The following is a 22,973-nucleotide window of genomic DNA, read 5'->3' as shown; positions in this document are numbered from 1 at the left end:
GGCAATAAAGATACAGTCTTGTTTGGCTGTTAACCCTTGCTTTGTTAGTGGAAAAAATGGGTTAAAATGGAAAATAAGGCAAAAAAATGAAATTTTAAAATTTCATCCCCATTTGCCAATAACTCTTGTGCAACACCTAAAGGGTTAACGACATATGTAAAATCAGTTTTGAATACCTTGAGGGGTGTAGTTTCTTAGATGGGGTCACTTTTAGGGAGTTTCTACTCTAGGGGTGCATCAGGGGGCTTCAAATGGGACATGGTGTAAATAAACCAGTCCATAAAAATCAGCCCTCCAAAAACCAAACGGCGCACCTTTCCCTCTACGCCCCGCTGTGTGGCCGTACAGTAGTTTACGGCCACATATTGGGTGTTTCTGTAAACGGCAGAGTCAGGGCAATAAAGATACAGTCTTGTTTGGCTGTTAACCCTTGCTTTGTTAGTGGAAAAAATGGGTTAAAATTGAAAATAAGGCAAAAAAATGAAATTTTCAAATTTCATCCCCATTTGCCAATAACTCTTGTGCAACACCTAAAGGGTTAACGACGTATGTAAAATCAGTTTTGAATACCTTGAGGGGTGTAGTTTCTTAGATGGGGTCACTTTTAGGGAGTTTCTACTCTAGGGGTGCATCAGGGGGGCTTCAAATGGGACATGGTGTAAATAAACCAGTCCATAAAAATCAGCCCTCCAAAAACCAAACGGCGCACCTTTCACTCTACGCCCCGCTGTGTGGCCGTACAGTAGTTTACGGCCACATATTTGGTGTTTCTGTAAACGGCAGAGTCAGGGCAATAAAGATACAGTCTTGTTTGGCTGTTAACCCTTGCTTTGTTAGTGGAAAAAATGGGTTAAAATGGAAAATTAGACAAAAAAATTAAATTCTCAAATTTCATCCCCATTTGCCAATAACTCTTGTGCAACACCTAAAGGGTTAACGACGTATGTAAAATCAGTTTTGAATACCTTGAGGGGTGTAGTTTCTTAGATGGGGTCACTTTTAGGGAGTTTCTACTCTAGGGGTGCATCAGGGGGGCTTCAAATGGGACATGGTGTAAATAAACCAGTCCATAAAAATCAGCCCTCCAAAAACCAAACGGCGCACCTTTCACTCTACGCCCCGCTGTGTGGCCGTACAGTAGTTTACGGCCACATATTTGGTGTTTCTGTAAACGGCAGAGTCAGGGCAATAAAGATACAGTCTTGTTTGGCTGTTAACCCTTGCTTTGTTAGTGGAAAAAATGGGTTAAAATGGAAAATTAGACAAAAAAATGAAATTCTCAAATTTCATCCCCATTTGCCAATAACTCTTGTGCAACACCTAAAGGGTTAACGACGTATGTAAAATCAGTTTTGAATACCTTGAGGGGTGTAGTTTCTTAGATGGGGTCACTTTTAGGGAGTTTCTACTCTAGGGGTGCATCAGGGGGCTTCAAATGGGACATGGTGTAAATAAACCAGTCCATAAAAATCAGCCCTCCAAAAACCAAACGGCGCACCTTTCCCTCTACGCCCCGCTGTGTGGCCGTACAGTAGTTTACGGCCACATATTGGGTGTTTCTGTAAACGGCAGAGTCAGGGCAATAAAGATACAGTCTTGTTTGGCTGTTAACCCTTGCTTTGTTAGTGGAAAAAATGGGTTAAAATGGAAAATTAGACTAAAAAATGAAATTCTCAAATTTCATCCCCATTTGCCAATAACTCTTGTGCAACACCTAAAGGGTTAACGACGTATGTAAAATCAGTTTTGAATACCTTGAGGGGTGTAGTTTCTCAGATGGGGTCATTTTTGGGTGGTTTCTATTATGTAAGCCTCGCAAAGTGACTTCAGACCTGAACTGGTCCCTAAAAATTTAGTTTTTGTAAATTTCTGAAAAATTTCAAGATTTGCTTCTAAACTTCTAAGCCTTATAACATCCCCAAAAAATAAAATATCATTCCCAAAACAATTCTAACATGAAGTAGACATATGGGGAATGTAAAGTCATCAGAATTTTTGGGGGTATTACTATGTATTACAGAAGTAGAGAAACTGAAACTTTGAAATTTGCTAAATTTTTCCAAATTTTTGTTAAATTAGGTATTTTTTGGTGCAAAAAAAAATAATTTTTTGACTTCATTTTACCAGTGTCATGAAGTACAATATGTGACGAAAAAACAATCTCAGAACGGCCTGGATAAGTCAAAGTGTTTTAAAGTTATCAGCACTTAAAGGGACTCTGGTCAGATTTGCAAAAAATGGCCTGGTCCTAAGGTGTAAAAAGGCTGTGTCCTTAAGGGGTTAAAGGGAAAAATATTAAAGTTATTACTCCGGGTATGCAGGGAATTAAAAATGAAAATGCAAAAATGGAAAATAACCCGGTAAGGAAGTGGTTAGAAACTGTGTGTATATATATATATATATATATATATATATATATATAAAAAACAAAGAAGTAGGACTGCACTCCAAGATAGTGATAAAATCAGCAGTAGTTTATTCACCCATATTATGGCAAGTCTTGCGACGTTTCGGCTCACAAGAGCCTTCCTCAAGTGCGTATATATATATATATATATATATATATATATATACAGTATATATAAATAGCTATTTGTTTAAAGGGAACCTGTCGGGTCATTTTTGCTGTCCTTTCTGCATGATATCATAGAGGGAGAGAATCTGAGCTCTGTGATATACTGTATAGGTTTTGGAGCAGGATTTCTGAGTAAATCCTAGGAGAGACACTGAGAGTCCCTCTTGGCCCTTCCGTATAGATGGATCAATGGCTCTGCCTCTATCAGTGTGTATACACAAAAGGCTGTCAATCATTCTGTGTGTGTGTGTGTGGGGGGGGGGGGGGGTAATAAGGAGTTTCACTCTGTCTCCTAGGAGTCATGCCAGAAATCCTGCTCCAAATGATATGACTCTATGTATTACAACCCTCAGCATCTCTTTCTGTATCCTATCTTGCTCAGATAGGGCAACATAACAACATATCCTGCTTAGATGGGACCTAAGACCCTTCGTATATCAGTATTTTCTTTTATTTTGTCCATAAAATGTAACTTTAGACTTTCATGTTTTCAAAATGTACAGCTTTATTTGTGACCCAAGTTTTAATGCAATAATATAATATCACCATTGTTTAAAATAGGATCCTGAAGAGTCACTAGATGAATCTAGAAATTTTGTGGTGACAGACACAGAAAACAATGCATGGAACAACCATCAAAGGTGGGTAATTTTGATCATTTCAAACATACTGGGGTTGTGCAAAGAAAACTCATTTAGTTGTCCTTTAAATCAGATCCTTTCATTTTCCAAAGAAGCTTTGAAGAATGAAAGGTGGAATCTGATTGGTTTCTCTTTGCACCAGTTTTGATAACTCTCCCCCACTGCTTCACTCTTTTAATTCAGCGTATTTGTCACGGGTCTTATGACATATTAGACAATTTCCTGTCTTTTATGAAACTTTTTAAAATCTTTTCAAAGTAAAGGTCTGGGGGGACGGGGGACTTGGTGTATAGTTTAAAATCTAGTACAGCTGCCCTGTCATTCAGTACCTTATAACATAGTTACAGAGTAAAGAGCCACAGAATCAGTCCTAAGAACACATTCCTCCGATGAGACCTGCATCAAAAGCACTTTAGCAGCTAAATTAAAATATTTCCAGGGTCTTGTGTTTGGAATGTATTTTTATCTTAAAAATGTGGGTAGTTAGTTTTTTAGCAGATTTACACAACCTGCCTGCCACTCTGAAGGTGCAATATATTTTTTTACTCTGACAGAAACAATAATTTACACAAAAACAGAGAACTTTAATGTACAGAGGTATGCACCCCGCTAAAAGTAAATACTTTGTGGAGCCACCTTATGCTGCAGTTACAGATGCAAGTTTCTAGGGGTATGTCTCTGTTTGCTTCGCACATCTAGACACTGAGATTGTTGCACATTTTTCCAAGCAAAACTGCTCCAACTCCTTCAAGTTAGATGGGTTGTGTGGTATACAGTAGTCTTGCCACAGATTCTCCATAGGATTGAGCTCTAGGCTTTGACTGGGCCATTCAAAGACACTTAAAGGGCAACTAAACCCCGAAAAACAAAAAGAATGTAACATAACCTGCTCAGGAAAGCTTGTCTGTAGTCTTTTCTAAAAATTAACACCTTAAAACTGCTGCAGCAAGCAGTTATCAGATATCCTGCAGTCGGTGAAGTGTCTCCTTTCTCTCGGCCTCTCCATCTTCAGCTAGAGACCGATTCTGTGCATGAGCTCACAGGCAGACAGGAAGTTTGGGAAGAGGGTGTGGGTTAACACTGCATTCATTTCAATAGACATCCAGTGCATTGTGAAAGAAGTGGAAGCTGCAAAACTTCAGCAGCTTCTTACAAAACCTTCCTTGTATGTGTGCAGCTGTACTGTGCAGAACTGGACCACTGACTCTACAGAAAATGCTACCAAAGTTTCCCAGGTGCCTGAATGTCAAGTTTGCCTGTACAGCCAGGAGGGTTTCTTTCTGTCTAGGCAGATATGACATTCATCAGTATTGGAGACCGGAGTTACAAGTTTGGTACTGGGGATTTACCAATTCATAATCAGACTGATCTGGCATTCTACAGTGTGAGAAAGATGGGTAACAACCTCTTTGAGGCAGTGTTGGGGGCATATTGGTTATATAAAATACACACAATGCTGCCCTAATATGCTGTGTGCAGCTATCATATGGTACTAGTGCAATGTAACATAGTAACATAGTTTATAAGGCTGAAAAAAAGACATCTGTCCATCCAGTTCGGCCTGTTATCCTGCAAGTTGATCCAGAGAAAGGCAAAAAAAAAAACTGTGAGGTAGAAGCCATTTTTCCTCAGCTTAGGGGAAAAAATTCCTTCCCGACTCCAATCAGACAATCAGAATAACTCCCTGGATCAACGACCCCTCTCTAGTAGCTATAGCCTGTAATATTATTACACTCCAGAAATACATCCAGGCCCCTCTTGAATTCCTTTATTGTACAAACCATCACCACCTCCTCAGGCAGAGAGTTCCATAGTCTCACTGCTCTTACCGTAAAGAATCCTCTTCTATGTTTGTGTACAAACCTTCTTTCCTCCAGACGCAGAGGATGTCCCCTCGTCACAGTCACAGTCCTGGGGATAAATAGATGATGGGATAGATCTCTGTACTGACCCCTGCTATATTTATACATAGTTATTAGATCTCCCTTTTTTCTAAAGTGAATAACCCTAATTTTGATAATCTTTCTGGGTACTGTAGTCCACCCATTCCAGGTATTACTTCAGTTGCCCTCCTCTGAACCCTCTCCAGCTCTGCTATGTCTGCCTTGTTCACAGGATCCCAGAACTGTACACAGTACTCCATGTGTGGTCTGACTAGCGATTTGTAAAGTGGTAGGACTATGTTCTTATCACGGGCATCTATGCCCCTTTTGATGCAACCCATTATCTTATTGGCCTTGGCAGCTGCTGCCTGACACTGGTTTCTGCAGCTTAGTTTGCTGTTCACTAAAATTCCTAGGTCCTTTTCCATGTCAGTGTTACCAAGTGTTTTACTATTTAGTATGTACAGGTGACATGTATTTCCCCTTCCCATGTGCATAGATCCTAAATATAATATTAGGACAATTGTAGGTATATACTATATATATAGTTTCATCTTCAGCATACCGCTACATGCTACCCAGCTTTTTAAAGCTTCTGCGCAATTATGCAGTGAAGGGAGGAATTATCAGTGCATATCTAAGCAGATAATCTATTCAAAAGCATGTATTATGGCTGGTACTATTTATGTAATAAAGTAGATAGCATTGGTACTATGGCTGGCACTGCTACCAAATCTATTTTGTATTTTTACAAACTAGGAGATTCCTTCCAGCAAAATGGCCACTTTCGCTGTGTAGACAAAATTTATCCGGACTAAACCGAACCTCTTTCTCTTAAACTTTCGGGCTCACATGTACTACATCAGAGGGGGGAGGGGGAGAAAACATGGCAGCAGCCCGAGAGAGAATAATGCACTACTTTTCTATTGTATTTTTCATGGTCTGCAATTGTGGTAGCAGACGAAACAAGAGCAACTAACAAAAATACATAAGGAGATTATGTTACTGTAACGACGGCTGCTGTGCGCCGCTGTTCTCCTGCTTACCACCACGGTCCTGGGCGCCGTGTTTAGTGGTTATCTGCTGCCTGTGCTTTCCCATTCACCGCTGCAGTCCAGGGCTGTGTCCTTGCAGATGCTGTTTGTTCTGGGATCCGCTCCACAGTTTCCTTTCAGCCCTGTCCACAGCCTGCTTGCTGCTTGTTCCCTGCAACACATCCTTAAGGGCCGGCGCGCATCACTTCCTGTGTGTCAAGGTCCTTGTGTCCTGCAAAGGTTGCTGATTTCTCTGCTAGTGTTCCTGTGTACCTGACCTGTGCTTGTGTTTCTGGACTCCGCTACCTGTTTGATCCCTGCCTGCTTGCCTTGACTTTCCTGTTGCCGATCCGTAATGCCTGACCTGTACCTGTGCCGCCTGCCCTGACCTATTGCTTGTTTGACTTCACCTCTGCCTCATCCTTCGGTCCTGCACTGTTGCTCCTGGATATGACTCGGCCTGCTGACAACGTCTGTACCTCTGGTACCTTGCTCAGTTACCTCCTGGTCCGCCTGGGCCAGCTGCCTTGTGTGCCAATCCTCAGGAGGTAGCGACCTGGTGTTCCTCTCGGGAAAGCCTATCCCCACCATCAGGGGTACTGTGAAGAACAAAGGGTTCACTTAGACAATGCCCTTAGAGGAGGTAGGACACGTGGCACAGTGGGTTTACACTCGCTGGTTTGTGGCAGTTACTTTTTGTCGGTTGCTATTTTCTATTTGTTTGGATTCTGGGTTTAGTGGCCCTAAATATAATAATAATAATAAAATGTATTTATATAGCGCCACCATATTCCGCAGTGCTTTACAAATTCATAGAGTTCATGTACGAAACAAAACTAATTGGCTAATATGCAACTGAAACACTAGGAGTCAGGGCCCTGCTCGCAAGAGCTTACAATCTATGAGGAATTGGGGGTGACACATAAGGTAGTTGATTGTGATAAGTAGGATTTGAGCCATTATTGAACTGACAGGAGTGGTGCCCGGCCGATCTGCTTTGGGTTTGGGACTAATAGAGGATCGAGTTCAGGCCAGAGGAGTTGGTGGGGGAGAGGTTTAGTCGAGGAATAGTCAGTTTCGGTAGCTTGATAAGCCTGCCTGAACGTATGTTTTTAAGGCACGTTTGAAGGTGGAGAAGTTGTGAATTGACCTAGTATTCCGGGGCAGAATATTCCAGAGAGTAGGCGCAGCTCGAGAAAAGTCTTGAAGACGGGAGTGAGAGGTACGTATTATGAAGGATATTAATCTTAAGTCGCTAACAGAATGGAGAGCAGAAGTATGGTGGTAGACGGTAATGAGGGAGGAGATATATGGAGGTGCAGCACTGTGGAGAACTTTGTGGGTGAGGGTAAGAAGTTTGAACTGTATTCTGTGGTGGATGGGCAACCAGTGAAGTGACTGGCACAGACTAGTAGCATCCGTGTAGCGGTTGGATGGATAGATGAGTCTGGCTGCAGCATTTAGGACAGACTGAAGGGGGGAGAGTTTAGTGAGAGGGAGACTGTTTAGTAATGTGTTGCAGTAGTCAAGACGTGAATGAATCAGGGCAACAACAAGAGTTTTTGCCGTTTCCACCGTACAAAAAGGGCGGATTCTGGCTATATTCTTGAGGTGCAGACGACAATAGCGTGTAAGTGATTGAATATGGGGAACAAAGGAAAGATCAGAGTCAAATGTGGCCCCAAGACAGCGGGCATGTTGCACAGGAGTTATGATAGTGCTGCAGACCGAAATTGAAATATCAAGTTTAGGTGAGTTAGTAGATGGGGGAAAGACAAGAAGTTCAGTTTTTGAGAGGTTCAGTTTTAGATACAGAGAGGACATGATGTTAGAGACAGCTGTCAGACAATTACTGGTGTTTTGGAGTAAAGCAGGGGTGATGTCAGGGGATGAAGTGTATAGTTGGGTGTCATCAGCATAGAGATGGTATCGAAAGCCAAATCTAGTTATAGTCTGTCCAATGGGGGCTGTTTAGAGGGAGAAGAGTAGAGGACCTAGTACTGAACCCTAAGGAACGCCGACATCAAGAGGAAGAGGAGAAGAGGAAGAAGAGCCAGCAAATGATACACTAAAGGAGCGACCAGAGAGATAGGAAAGAGCAGTGTCCTTAAGGCCAATTGAGTGGAGCATGGTGAGGAGGAGTTTATAGTCTACGGCAGTGTTTCCCAACCAGTGTGCCTCCAGCTGTTGCAAAACTACAACTCCCAGCATGCCCGGACAGCCTTTGGCTGTGCGGGCATGCTGGGAGTTGTAGTTTTGCAACAGCTGGAGGCACACTGGTTGGGAAACACTGGTCTACGGTATCAAACGCGGCAGAGAGATCCAGCAGAATCAATAGTGAATAGTCACCATTTATTTTTGCTGTTAGGAGATCGTTAGACACTTTAGTAAGGGCAGTTTCTGTAGAGTGAAGAGGGCGAAAGGCCGACTGTAAGGGGTCAAGAAGAGAGTTTGCGAGACTAGACAAGACGTTCAAGGAGTTTAGAGATGAAGGGGAGGTTAGAAACCGGTCTGTAGTTAGCAGCACAGGTCGGGTCAAGAGATGGTCTCTTTAGTTGTGGGTCGAGAAGAAGAGAGAAGCCTGGAGACTTCTTCCTCTGTTATAGGGTCAATAGAGGAGAGAGAGCATGTGGAGGGATTGGAGGGAGGAGGATTGAAATTATTTCCTGCCGGATACTGCCAATCTTGTCTCTGAAGTAAGTGGCCATGCCATCAGCGCAGAGGTCAGTGACAGGTTCTGGAACTTTAAGGCTTAGAAGGGAATGAAAAGTGTCAAAGAGTTGTTCTGGGTTATTTGAGAGTGAGGAGATGAGAGAGGTGAAGTACTTTTGTTTGGCAATGTTGAGAGCCGAATTACCGTATATGTTTTGAGCATAAATTTATAATGGAGGAAGTCTGCTGATATTTGCTTTTTTCTCCATAAGAGTTCTGCACATCTGGAGCAGCGCTGTAGAAAACGGGTTTCAGGTGTGTGCCAGGGTTGCCGTAAGCGGCCGGGGAGAGCGGCGCCCGGGCCCCCTTTCAATATTTCCCAGAAAAAAAACATGCTAGTGTAGCTTTAGCAGTTTCTTTAGGGGCATTCTCCTGCTGGAAGGTGAAGCTCCATCCTATTGTCAAATCTCTGGCAGACTGAAAAAGTTATTCCTCTAAAAGTGATCTGCATTTACTGCCATCAATCTTTTTTTCAATCCTGAACAGTTTTTCAGTCCCTGCTGAGAAAGGCATCCACACTGCATGATGGTGTTATCACCATGTTTCACTGTGGAAATAGTGTTGTTAAGGTGATCGGAAGTGTTGGGTTTGCGCCACATATAGTATTTCCCATGTGTCCCATGTGTTTGGGGAGTCTATACCACATCCTGTTTGGAAAACACCTAACACACTTTCTTATGTTGTGGCCAGTCTTCCATAAACCCAACTCTGTGGCATACACAGCTTATAGTGGTCCTATGGACGATGTAGCTCCTTCAATGTTATCATTGGTATCTTTGTTGAATCTCCCTTGTCCAGTCTGTGCATTTTTGTGTGTGGCCTTATAGTGGATTTATTGGTGCTCCGTGGGTTGTTCAAAGTTTGGCATGACTTTTATAACCCAACCCAGTTTTTTTCCCCACAACTTTGTCTTTGAACTGTTAAGTGTTTGGAACAGGCCTTATTTAGGAAAGGCATAACAAGGGGGTGATTGCATTTGTACTCACAACAAGTTTCCAGTTTTTATACATTTATTTATTTGTTTTTTTAGCAAGGTTTTCTTTTTTCTTTCCACGGTTCCACAGTTACAATTTGGATGATTTTGTCATGTTTATTACATTAAATCTAAACTAAAATCCATTTTAGTTCCTGTGACAAAACAGGGAAAACGCCATGGAGGATGAATGCTTGTTCTCGTCACTTTGTAGGCTATTTGGTCAATTCTGCATTTGCAGTATTTGTGGACTGGTTTTGGAGTATTAGGGTACTTTCACACTAGCGTCGCTGGATTCCAGCAGGGAGTTGTAGACGGATCCGGATGTGAATTTGTCTCACAAATCTATTGCAATACCGGATCTGTCTCTCCGGTTTCCATCCGGAAAAACGGATCCAGTATTTATCTTTTTCACATTTTTAACCCCTTAAGGACATGGCCTTATTTCACCTTTGCAAATCTGACCAGTGTCACTTTATGTGTGAATAACTTCAAAACGCTTTTAATTATCCAGGCCATTCTGAGATTTTTTTTCCCCGTCACATATTGTACTTCATTAAACTGGTAAAATGGAGTCAAAAAAGTTCATTTTTATTTATCAAAAAAATACCAAATTTACCAAAAATTTGGGAAAAAGTTTCAAATTTCGAAGTTTCAATTTCTCTACTTCTATAATACATAGTAATACCCACAAAAATAGTTATTACTTTACATTCCCCATATGTCTACTTTATGTTTGGATCATTTTGGGAATTTATTTTATTTTTTTGGGACGTTACAAGGCTTAGAAGTTTACAAGCAACCCACTTTTTAAGAACCAGTTCAGGTCTGAAGTCAATTTGTGAGGCTTACATAATAGAAACCACCCAAAAATGACCCCAAAGCAAGGGTTAACAGCCAAACAAAACTCAATATTTATTGCCCCGATTCTGTAGTTTGCAGAAACACCCCATATGTGGCCGTAAACTACTGTACGGGCACACGGTAGGGCGTAGAGGGAAAGGTGCGCCGTGTGGTTTTTGGAAGGCAGATTTTGCTGGACTGGTTTATTTACACCATGTCCCATTTGAAGCCCCCCTGATGCACCCCTACAGTAGAAACTCCATAAAAGTGATACCATTTAAGAAACTACACCCCTCAAGGTATTCAAAACTGATTTTCCATGTTTCAATTTTTCTACTTCTATAATACATAGTAATATCTACAAAAATAGTTATTACTTTACATTCCCCTTTATGTTTGGATCATTTTGGGAGTGACATTTTATTTTTTTGGGACGTTACAAGGCTTAGAAGTTTAGAAGCAACCCACTTTTTAAGAACCAGTTCAGGTCTAAAGTCACTTTGTGAGGCTCACAGAAACCTCCCAAAAATGACCCAATTCTAGAAACTACACCCCTCAAGGTATTCAAAACTCATTTTAAAAACATTGTTAACCCTTTAGGTGTTCCACAAGAGTTATTGGCAAATGTAGATGAAATTTGAGAATTTAAATTTTTGGGCAAATTTTCAATTTTAATCAATTTTTTCCAGTAACAAAGCAAGGGTTAACAGCCAAACAAAATGCTCTATTTATTGCCCTGATTCTGTAGTTTGCCGAAACATCCCATATGTGGCCGTAAACTACTGTACGGGAACACGATAGGGTGTAGAGGGAAAAGTGCGCCGTGTGGTTTTTGGAAGGCAGATTTTGCTGGTTTGACTGGTTTATTTACACCATGTCCCATTTGAAGCCCCCCTGATGCACCCCTAGAGTAGAAACTCCATAAAAGTGACCCCATTTTGGAAACTACGGGATAAGATGGCAGTTTTGTTGGTACTATTTTAGGGTACATATGATTTTTGGTTGCTCTATATTACGTTTTTGTGAGGCAAGGTTACCAAAAATAGAAATTCTGAAATTTCATCTCCATTTGCCATAAACTGTTGAGGAACACCTAAAGGGTTAATAAAGTTAGTAAAATGAGTTTTGAATACCTTGAGGGGTGTAGTTTCTTAGATGGGGTCACTTTTATGGAGTTTCTACTCTAGGGGTGCATCAGGGGGCCTTCAAATGGGACATGGTGCCAAAAAAGGCCATCAAAATCTGCCTTCCAGAAACCATACAGCGTTCCTTTCCTTCTGCGCCCTGCCGTTTGGTCATACAGCAATTTACGACCACATATGGGGTGTTTCTGTAAACTGCAGAATCAGGGTAATAAATATTAAGTTTTGTTTGGCTGTTAACCCTTGCTTTGTTACTGGAAAAAAAACGGATTAAAATGGAAAATTTGCCAAAGTTTTGGCACTGTTGTTTTTTTTTTTTTTTACCTTGTTCATCTGAGGGGTTAGGTCATGAGGTATTTTTATAGAGCAGATTCTTACGGTTGTGGCGATACTGAATATGTCTACTTTTATTATTTATTTTGGTTTTACAAAATAATATTTAAGAAATTTTTTGTTTTAGTGTCTGAGAACCGTAGTTTGTCAGTCGCTAAATGGAATTAAAATTGGGGAAGGGGATTATAAATTTAGTACTCCATAGAAGTGTGGTACTCCCTGAAGCAACCGTCAATGCAGAGGCCCGGATGATCGGGGCACGTGTCACACTGAGTGGTGGTGTCCTTCCGTATCCCCCTCCTGTGATACACTCTGCACTTTCTTTGGGACCGTCCCTTCTTTCCAGTATGGGGGACCACACCTGGAAAGTGTTGGCCAGTGACGATCCGGGCGCCTCCAGTTCCCGAGGTAGTTCCCGGTCAGAAAAGATCAGGGCCTTGAGGACTGCCTCATAGAACTGAAGGAATTTCCCTGTGTTGCCAGCACTCTGGGACAGCACAAAAGAGTTTCACAAGGCAACCTGTACCAAGTAGACCGCAACTTTTTTGTACCATGCCCGGGTTTTGCGCATGGCATTATATGGATTGAGGACTTGATCAGAGAGATCAACTCCTCCCATATACCGATTGTAGTCGACGATATAATCGGGCTTGAGGACTGTTCCCGCGGTACCTCGCACAGGGACATCGGTGATGCCGTTACCGTGAATTGTGGACAGTACAAGGACATCCCTCTTGTCCTTATATCTGACCAGCAACAGGTTTCCACTGGTAAGGGCACGGGTCTCACCCCTGGGGATAGGTAACTGGAGGGGGTGGGTAGGGAGGCCGCGTTGATTTTTCCGCACGGTCCCACAAGCGGACGTGGATCTGGCGGCGAGGGACTGGAACAAGGGGATACTAGTATAAAAGTTATCCACGTACAGGTGGTAACCTTTATCCAGCAGTGGGTGCATAAGGTCCCACACAAGTTTACCGCTAACACCCAGAGTGGGGGGACATTCTGGGAGTTGAATACGGGAATCTCGCCCCTGGTACACACGAAACTTGTAAGTGTACCCTGAGGTACTCTCACAAAGTTTGTACAGCTTCACGCCATACCTCGCCCGCTTAGAGGGAACATACTGGTGGAAAATGAAAGCAATGAGAGACTCATCAACCGCGACCTCCCTTCCAGGTACATAGGCCTCCAAAAATTTGGCCCCAAAGTGATCGATGACCGGCCTGATTTTGTACAGGCGGTCATAGGCAGGATCACTTTGTGGGGGACATGCTGCATTATCTGCATAATGCAGGCATTTCTGGATGGCCTTAAACCGGGTACGTGTCATGGCCGTACTGTAAAGTGGGGTCTGGTAGAGGACGTCCCCACTTCAGCAATGCCTGACACTGGGTTTTTTGACTAGGCCCATGTGCAGCACGAGCCCCCAAAACGTCCTCCTCTCGGCTGCGCTGACTGGAGTCCAGCCACTGGCCCTAGCCAAAAAGGAGCCCGGGTGTTGAGCAATGAACTGTTGGGCGTACAGGTTCGTTTGCTCCACCATCAGATTCACAAAGTGGTCACTGAAAAAAAGACTAAAATAGTCATATTCAATGAAGCCCAATCTGGATTCCTGCTTGGCCAACAAAATCAGGAATCGCAGGCTCAAAATGCTCTGGGATACACTATGCAAGTTCACCGGTAGGGGGCTCTGGTGGACTTATATGGTGGGCCGGAAAACTAGTACGAGCCCCAGAGCTGCTCGTACTAGTGTGGGCCACAGGGTCCCTGGCATGGCGGTCCTCTTGCTCCGCCTTGGGGGCTCAAAATCATCGCTAGATGAGGAGGAGGACGCGGATGACAAAAGGAAAGTATGGTCATCCTGGTCCTCACTGGGACTCCCGGAGTGGGAAGCAAGCTGGGCGTATGCCTCCTCAGCCGAGAACATCCGGCGGGCCATAGGGGAGTGTGTGTGTGCGTGTGTGGGAATCTTTATTTAGTGTGCGTGTGTGTGGGGGCATGGGTGTTCGCTGACTTATCCCTAAAACTAACAGAAAAAGAAAAGGCCAAAAACGGTGAAAAAAATAAAAGAACTCGCTGATCAGCCGTCCGAAGCTGATCAGCTGTGGGGTGTGTGAACAGTGGCCGGACGCTAAGAGTGCCGGCCACAGTCAGCATATGCAGAAAAAAAATATATGCTTGCGCCCCAAAAAATGTATGGGGGGGCAAGCTGCAGCACCCCTGGGGGATCTAGGGTCACACAGCTGTGCTGTGGAGCCCAGACACCCAATTAGGCAGATGCAACAGTGAAACTTTTATTTTATATTTTTTCCACTAAACTTTCCCTGAATATCCCTGCCTTACCTAACCTGTCCCTAACCTTTCCCTAAATACCTTTTAGTGCCATATGGCACTGTGGAGGGTCAGAAGGGGGGTGCTGGGAAAATTTGGGGGTGCTGGCTCTGGAGATCGATGCAGGCTCCTCTCTCCCGGACAGTTTAAACTACCCGCCCCTGCAGCCAATCAGAAGCCATCATCACCTCTCAGGATCGCAGGATGCTGATTGGTGGTGTATTATCACACCACCGATCACCATCCATTTCCGGGTTATCGGGTCCCCAGAGACCTGAATAACCTGGAAACGCAGCAAACCGCAGGTCTGAATTAACCTGCGGTTTGCTGCGATCGCCGACTCGCGGAGGAAGGGGGGGGGTCACAGGACCTCTCCGCGCATTGTCCCAGGGTGCCTGCTCAATGATTTGAGCAGGCACCTTGTTCCAATCACCGTCCGCCGCACGCCCTGTGTCCTTAAGACGTCAAAGACGTTAAAGGTCTGCGCATGCGTTTTTCCAGAACACTTAGTGCCCGATCCGGCATTACGGTAATGCATTTCAATGTAAACTAATGCTGGTATTTTCTCCGTCCAAAAACCGTACAGTGACTGAACTGAAGACATCCTGATGCATACTGAACGGATTGCTCTCCATTCAGAATGCATTAGGATAAAACTTATGTTACTGAGCACCTAGGACGGAACTCAATACGGGAAAAGAAAAACACTAGTTTGAAAGTACCCATACCTTGAGTTTTATTATACATACCTAAATAGATTGTGCTCTTGATTGAGAATTACCTCTAATTTTAAAATGTGTATGTGCCTCCAGGCCCCTTTTTAAAGCCCCCTAAAAGACAGCAGTGTAGGATAGACAACTGCGAAAATTCGGCAGCAACATCTGCACATATAGTTTGTCCTGGTTTGTAAATGAAGCACACCAGCTACTGCAAATTTTAAGATGTTGTCTCATCATGACAACTGTTTTCCATATGGCCTAATAAGGGTTATGGACATTATAGATGGCACCCTGCTGATGAACCCCTCTTTTATGAGGTAGAGCAGAGAGCTGCTTACAAGCTCTTTATCTTGTTGACCTGATTCATCTGTATGTTACATGGACAGCCATTTGAAAGGCCGCAATTAATTCTACACTTCCCCTGCAGGTGAAATACACTGCTCAAAAAAATAAAGGGAACACTTAAACAACACAATGTAACTCCAAGTCAATCACACTTCTGTGAAATCAAACTGTCCACTTAGGAAGCAACACTGAGTGACAATCAATTTCACATGCTGTTGAGCAAATGGGATAGACAACAGGTGGAAATTATAGGCAATTAGCAAGACACCCCCAATAAAGGAGTGGTTCTGCAGGTGGTAACCACAGACCACTTCTCAGTTCCTATGCTTCCTGGCTGATGTTTTGGTCACTTTTGAATGCTGGCGGTGCTTTCACTCTAGTGGTAGCATGAGACGGAGTCTACAACCCACACAAGTGGCTCAGGTAGTGCAGCTTATCCAGGATGGCACATCAATGCGAGCTGTGGCAAGAAGGTTTGCTGTGTCTGAGCATGGAGGCGCTACCAGGAGACAGGCCAGTACATCAGGAGACGTGGAGGAGGCCGTAGGAGGGCAACAACCCAGCAGCAGGACCGCTACCTCCGCCTTTGTGCAAGGAGGAACAGGAGGAGCACTGCCAAAGCCCTGCAAAATGACCTCCAGCAGGCCACAAATGTGCATGTGTCTGCTCAAACGGTCAGAAACAGACTCCATGAGGGTGATATGAGGGCCCGACGTCCACAGGTGGGGGTTGTGCTTAAAGCCCAACACCGTGCAGGACGTTTGGCATTTGCCAGAGAACACCAAGATTGGCAAATTCGCCACTGGCGCCCTGTGCTCTTCACAGATGAAAGCAGGTTCACACTGAGCACATGTGACAGACGTGACAGAGTCTGGAGACGCCGTGGAGAACGTTCTGCTGCCTGCAACATCCTCCAGCATGACCGGTTTGGCATTGGGTCAGTAATTTCTTTGGAGGGCCGCACAGCCCTCCATGTGCTCGCCAGAGGTAGCCTGACTGCCATTAGGTACCGAGATGAGATCCTCAGACCCCTTGTGAGACCATATGCTGGTGCGGTTGGCCCTGGGTTCCTCCTAATGCAAGACAATGCTAGACCTCATGTGGCTGGAGTGTGTCAGCAGTTCCTGCAAGATGAAGGCATTGATGCTATGGACTGGCCCGCCCGTTCCCCAGACCTGAATCCAATTGAGCACATCTGGGACATCATGTCTCGCTCTATCCACCAACCACAGACTGTCCAGGAGTTGGCAGATGCTTTAGTCCAGGTCTGGGAGGAGATCCCTCAGGAGACCGCCCGCCACCTTATCAGGAGCATGCACAGGCGTTGTAGGGAGGTCATACAGGCACGTGGAGGCCGCACACACTACTGAGCCTCATTTTGACTTGTTTTAAGGACATTACATCAAAGTTGGATCAGCCTGTAGTGTGTTTTTCCACTTTAATTTTAAGTGTGACTCCAAATCCAGACCTCCATGGGTTAAAAAATTTGATTTCCATTTTTTTATTTTTGTGTGATTATGTTGTCAGCACATTCAACTATCTAAAGAACAAAGTATTTCAGAAGAATATTTAATTAATTCAGATCTAGGATGTGTTATTTTTGTGTTCCCTTTATTTTTTTGAGCAGTGTATATAAAACCGGCCATACATTTTAGATTCCTGTTGGCGAAACATTCCTTCGGCTGATAGATATCTCTCTCAACCCTTACATACACATGAGTGCTCAGCTCCGTCAAGAATGCACCTGTTCTGAGTGGGTAGAGGTGAATATGCTGTTGTCAGACATTTCTGGTGGTAGCTTATCTTCCTAAGAAGAAAAGAATTGGGCATATTAAACTTTAAATGCTTGGACCTTCTGTACCCCAGAATCTGCTGACGGGGAACAGTCTGGAGCCTCCTTGCACACCAGATAGTTGATTGGTCTTGCCAAAAATGGCAGGTTTGGCCAACAGTAATTTAGGCGGTCATTCACTAAGCTGAAATGCGCCTAAATTAGGCATATTGTAGGCGCAGATGGCGGTGCAATGGTTAGTTGCGTCGCTATATGGGAATTTGCCCCGCTCACGGCAGTTCTTAAATTGTGGGTGTGGTGTGGACGGGAGAGGGGCCGGGCCGGTAGGCCCGTCTCATTTATCATTTTCTAAGCCTGTAGAAAATTGTCTAAATGTGAGACTGCAAGGATGCGCCTCTTCATAACTTCAGCAGATCCTCCGCCAGCTATGGGACTTTATTAAGACCGGCATCTAAAACGACGACCTTAATAAATGTGCCCTTTAATCTTAATGTCTATGGCCGGCTTAACTGGATATATCTTGTTACCAATGAATCTGATGTGATCAAATGGCATAAATCAGTTTGTGGAGAGGCCACCCTTTCTAGTTAGTCGGTATATTAGGCCAATGAACTACATCCCTTTGCATGATGTGGTTGCCTCTAAACTTAATGTCTACAGACCGGGGATGATCATAGAGCAGCAGCAGACCAGTTACTCATCGACTTGACAGTTTCTAAAGTACATCACTTTAGCCTCGCCTGATATGATTAGTGTGCCGTTATATGGGTTATTAATCTTATCAATGATGTTTAACTGCCAATGAATTTATCTAAAAGATCTTGACAGCAGGGGTGTGAGAAATAATTGTATTATTGATGCTTTGAGCACAACATGTCGCATATGAAAATTGTATTAACTTTTATTGAATAAATTACTTGGATCTTAGTTTGAAGGTTGTATGGACGGGACACTGATGAGGGGATATGTTCCAGGTTCGTTGCCTTTGATGAAATTTGATTGCTTTTACATACATTGTTTATAATAAACTCAGATCTACATTGGGTCAGTTGTGCACATGTAATTATGTTAAATTATACTTGCTATATAAGATTCTATACACAGTTTGTGGTCTATGGCCAGCCCAAATAAATGGCTAGAAAATGTTTCTTTGTACTTTAGTAAATAACTAGTTCATACTAAATTGACTGATTTCCCATATATCATGTGGCTTAAATTGCTGCCTGTTTTACGTGGTATCAAGCTGTAATTTATTCCACACAGCTTTGCATAAATCAGTAGTACAAGTGTCTGTAAGAAACTTTGTAATATTAAAATGCCCTGCTCTATAGTTATCAGCTCTGCCCAACCCCTTCTAAAATACTTTGTCTCTGAAATTCGTGAGAACTCCATCTTGGTGAGACTTTACTTTTTCTATGGATTTTTGATCACGGGAACCAGTAGAGGAAGCAGCTTTGCCACTGCCTTTCTCTACTGCATAGTGCTTATACCGCCATGTAGACTGCAAAAAGAAGACAGAAGTGGTTAGATACAGCTTCTAACTTTTCCTCAGGTTCTGGGACCTGCTCCTGCTTAAATGCAGACGCAAGAGCTTTAAAGGGGTTACATCGTGGGGGTCCGAGTCTTGGCAATCCCACCAATCAGCTGTTTCAGGGAGCCACCGCTCTCACCGAAGCTCTGGTGAGCACTGCGGACTCCCTGCAGCTTACTAAGCACAGCTCCATACATAGTAGAGTGGCTGTGATTGGTAATGCAGCTCAGCCCCATTTACTGTAAGATCAATTACAGGTGCCCGTGACCTCTTCTAACAGCTTATCAACGGGGGTCCCAGGAGTCGAATCACAGCCGAACTGATATTGATGACCAATCCTTCAGATAGATCATCAATATTATTTCCAGGATAACCCCTTAAGGACCCTGCCATTTTTCACCTTAAAAGGTTTCTGTCATCAGAAATTCTGTTATGTAGCTAACTGACATTAGCGATGTGCTAATGTCAGCAGTACATAACAGTGTGATTTATAATTGTGTCCCTGCCGCCGTTCTCCTAAAAACTTATAATGAGCCTCTAGGTGCTATGAGGGCGTTGATTCAGCACCTAGAGGCTCGGTCTACGAACCATTTAGCACGCCCAGGTCCTCCATTTAGCACGCCCAGGTCCTCTTGAGTGACGTCCGACTTCCTTCCTTCGGCGCAGGCGCAGTGAGGAAGCCGGCACCAGGAGCGTGTCCTTAACTCACTGCGCCGAATATAAAACGGGACGGCGCAGGCGCGGGATTTCTTTGACGATCAGGAGAAGTCGGACGTCACTCAAGAGGACCTGGGCATGCTAAATGGTTCGTAGACCGAGCCTCTAGGTGCTGAATCAACGCCCTCAAAGCACCTAGGGGCTTATTAGCATATTTTAAAAGTGTATTTTTTAGGAGAATGGCGGCAGGGACACAATTATAAATCAACCTGTTATGTACTGCTGACATTAGCACATCGCTAATGTCAGTCAGCTGCATAACAGAATTTCTGATGACCGAAACCCCTTAAGGACCAGGCCATTTTTAGCAAATCTGACATGTGTCACTTTATGTGGTAATAACTTTAAAACGCTTTTACTTATCCAGGCTATTCTGAGATTTTTTTCTCGTCACATATTGTACTTCATGACACTGGTAAAATTGAGTAACAAAATGTAATTTTTATTTCTAAAAAATACAAAATTTACCAAAAATTTGGAAAAATTAGAAAAATTTCCAAATTTCAATTTCTCTACTTTTATAATAGAGAGTAATACCTCCAAAAATAGTTATTACTTTACATTCCCCATATACCTACTTCATGTTTGGATCATTTTGTGAATGCCATTTTATTTTTTGTGGACATTAGAAGGCTTAGAAGTTTCGAAGCAAATCTTGAAATTTTACAAAGAATTTCCAAAACCCACTTTTTGAGGACCAGTTCAGGTCTGAAGTCACTTTGTGAGGCTTACATAATAGAAACCACCCAAAAATGACCCCATTCTAGAAACTACACTCCTCGCGGTATTTAAAACTGATTTGACAAATTTTGTTAACCCTTTAGGTGTTCCACAAGAATTAATGGAAAATGGAGATGAAATTTCACTTTTCTGGCAGATTTTCAATTTTAATTAAAAAAATTCTGCTAACAAAGCAAGGGTTAACAGCCAAACAAAACTCAATATTTATTGCCCTGATTCTGTAGTTTACAGAAATACCACATATGTGGTCGTAAACTGCTGTACAGGCACACGGCAGGGCGCAGAAGGAAAGGAGTGCCATATGGTTTTTGAATTATCACTGGGATAATTTTAAGCTGCCATGTCACATTTGAAGACCCCCCTGATGCACCCCTAAAGTAGAAAGTCCCAAAAAGTCACCCCATTTTGGAAACTACGGGATAAGGTGGCAGTTTTGTTGGTACTATTTTAGGGTACATATGATTTTTGGTTGCTCTATATTACACTTTTTGTGAGGCAAGGTAACAAAAAATGGCACCGTTTTTATTTTTTGTTACCGTATTTACAATGTTCATCTGACAGGTTAGATCATGTGAGTCTCACAGATTGAACATAACCCTGTTCACGGGCTTAGAGTATGGTCAATTATGAATAGACATCACAGAATACCATATTACTAAACCATAACTTTTAATAAATCACTAATAAAAGCCAATGACCCCTTATAATACAAAAATGAAAATAAATCATTAAATAAATCAAAAAGAGCTAATGTGGAAATAAATATTCCACTCACCTACGTTTGCAAGATTGCAAGATGGCAGACAGATAAGCATGGGCTAATGAGGGGGATATCCCTAATTCTGGCCCTAGTGTTAGTCTCCCTGCCTGCAAACGGAATAGCCGCCCTGATAAGGGCGATCCCGTGTCTCGTACCTCCTGGTAACCACTGGAAGACCCTGACACGGGAATGATTGTAAACTGCTGGTTCTAAGATGAGACCTGGGCTAAATATAAAAAAAATAAACAATATTTACTAATAGAACCCCCTGTGGAGTGACAAGAGAGCCACCTAATGACATATAATAGAGAGAAATGTAAGTGACACAACAGTAGTCAAGTGTCAATCAGACGCTTGTTTTTGTCCCTACGCGTTTTGCCTAGTTGGTTACAGGCTCCTCAGGGGACTTAACATATATACACATACAAGAGGGTATCCACCACCAAAAGTATAACATCAAAGTGGAGGGAGGCCCGGATGTGGCTCCTCCCATAAATAAATTTGTAACCACCACTATATAGATTATAGCGCAGCTCCTTAGGTGACTAGACTAGAAACCTAAATGGAAAAAGTCAAGATATTACTCGTCCCATTGGTTAGTGTTCATTAATATGATACAACATTGCTGTAGAGATATTAGATCAGGGCTCGACAAATCCCAGGCGCCAGGTCGCCATGGCGACCAGGAATTTGGTCCTGGCACTTGGGTATTTGTCAGCCTGTTTTCAAAGGTGCCCGGGCGACGGGTGCGGAGCTCCGGAGGGGGGCCATTCTGTCCAGAGGCAGCACAGGAGTGGAGATGAGCGGAGAGCTGTGTGACGGTGCCTTAGGTTCCATATATGCGGCTGCTCTTTGGACACGCTCCCTGCCCATGGCTGAGCGTACGCCGCGGAAGTCCACTGTGACAGATGTGGTATGATGAGGAGAAGCTCCGTCCTGCCCCAGCGAGCTCGGGCCGCCCATCTGCTCTATTAGCGGAATGCAGAGTCCGGCCTGGCAGCACGTTAAGCGGCTGCTGTGTCTGATGGGCTGGAGGCCTAACCTGCTGTGCGGGGTCATTGGCCTTTTTGATCGTTTGGTGTTGCACTTTTAGTGATGTAAGGTGTCAAAAAAATGGTCTATTTAGCACAGTTTTTATTTTATTTTTTTGACGGTGTTCACCTGAGGGGTTAGGTCATGTGATATTTTTATAGAGTCAGTCGATACGGACGCGGCGATACCTAATATGTCTATTTTTCTTTTTTTCCCTATTTTTAAAAAAAAAATTATACTTTCTTTTGGGAAAAGGACGCTTTATTTTTTTTACTTGAAACTTTTTTTTCACTTTTTTTTTTTTGTCCCATTTTGGGACTTTTGAGGGTCTGATCCACTTTGAAATGCATTACAATACTTCTGTATTGTAATGCATTGGCTGTAAGTGTATTACACAGTGTAATACACTTATAGCTTTCTTGCCTGTGAGATCCAGGCTCTCCCAGAAGGCAGCCACGATGCCTAAGGAAAGCATCAGGCTGCCTTCCCTGCCATCGAGTCCCCGTCACAGCAGCGCAGGGACCCAATGGCCACCCCGCACATGTCTGAAGCCCGCACGTGCCGCAGTCAGTGCTGACTGCGGCCGTGCAGGGGATATGGTCCGTGGCCGTGCAGGGGATATGCAGACGATATGGTCCTGAATACAGGTGAATCTTTGTGGGAATGGAGATGATGAAGAGACGTGAGAGGAGGTGGGGATGTGGCTATTGAGCAGCTACACTTGTATGCAGTCTTCATTACCACAGCAACACATTACCACATTCTGTCCTGTCCATCCCCTCTGTATTAAATTCCCCAGAGATACGGCTAAAGTTCTTATCAGCTGTATTCAGGATCATAATCCCTGACAAGCAGAGCAGAGAGGAGGA

At 43.4% G+C, this 22,973-nt stretch overlaps 1 protein-coding gene across 1 annotated transcript in view; it reads left to right on the top strand.

Moving 5' to 3' along the window:
- Window positions 1-22,973, top strand: part of ZBBX (zinc finger B-box domain containing) — a 215,307-nt gene that overhangs the window by 133,683 nt on the left and 58,651 nt on the right. Inside the window, 1 exon segment of the mRNA XM_040429970.1 lies at window positions 3,137-3,216. Coding sequence (XP_040285904.1) covers window positions 3,137-3,216 — 80 coding nt within the window.

This window comes from Bufo bufo, chromosome 4 (assembly GCF_905171765.1).
Source record: "Bufo bufo chromosome 4, aBufBuf1.1, whole genome shotgun sequence".
NCBI lineage: Eukaryota > Metazoa > Chordata > Amphibia > Anura > Bufonidae > Bufo > Bufo bufo.
This window is presented reverse-complemented; position numbering and strand designations above follow the sequence as displayed.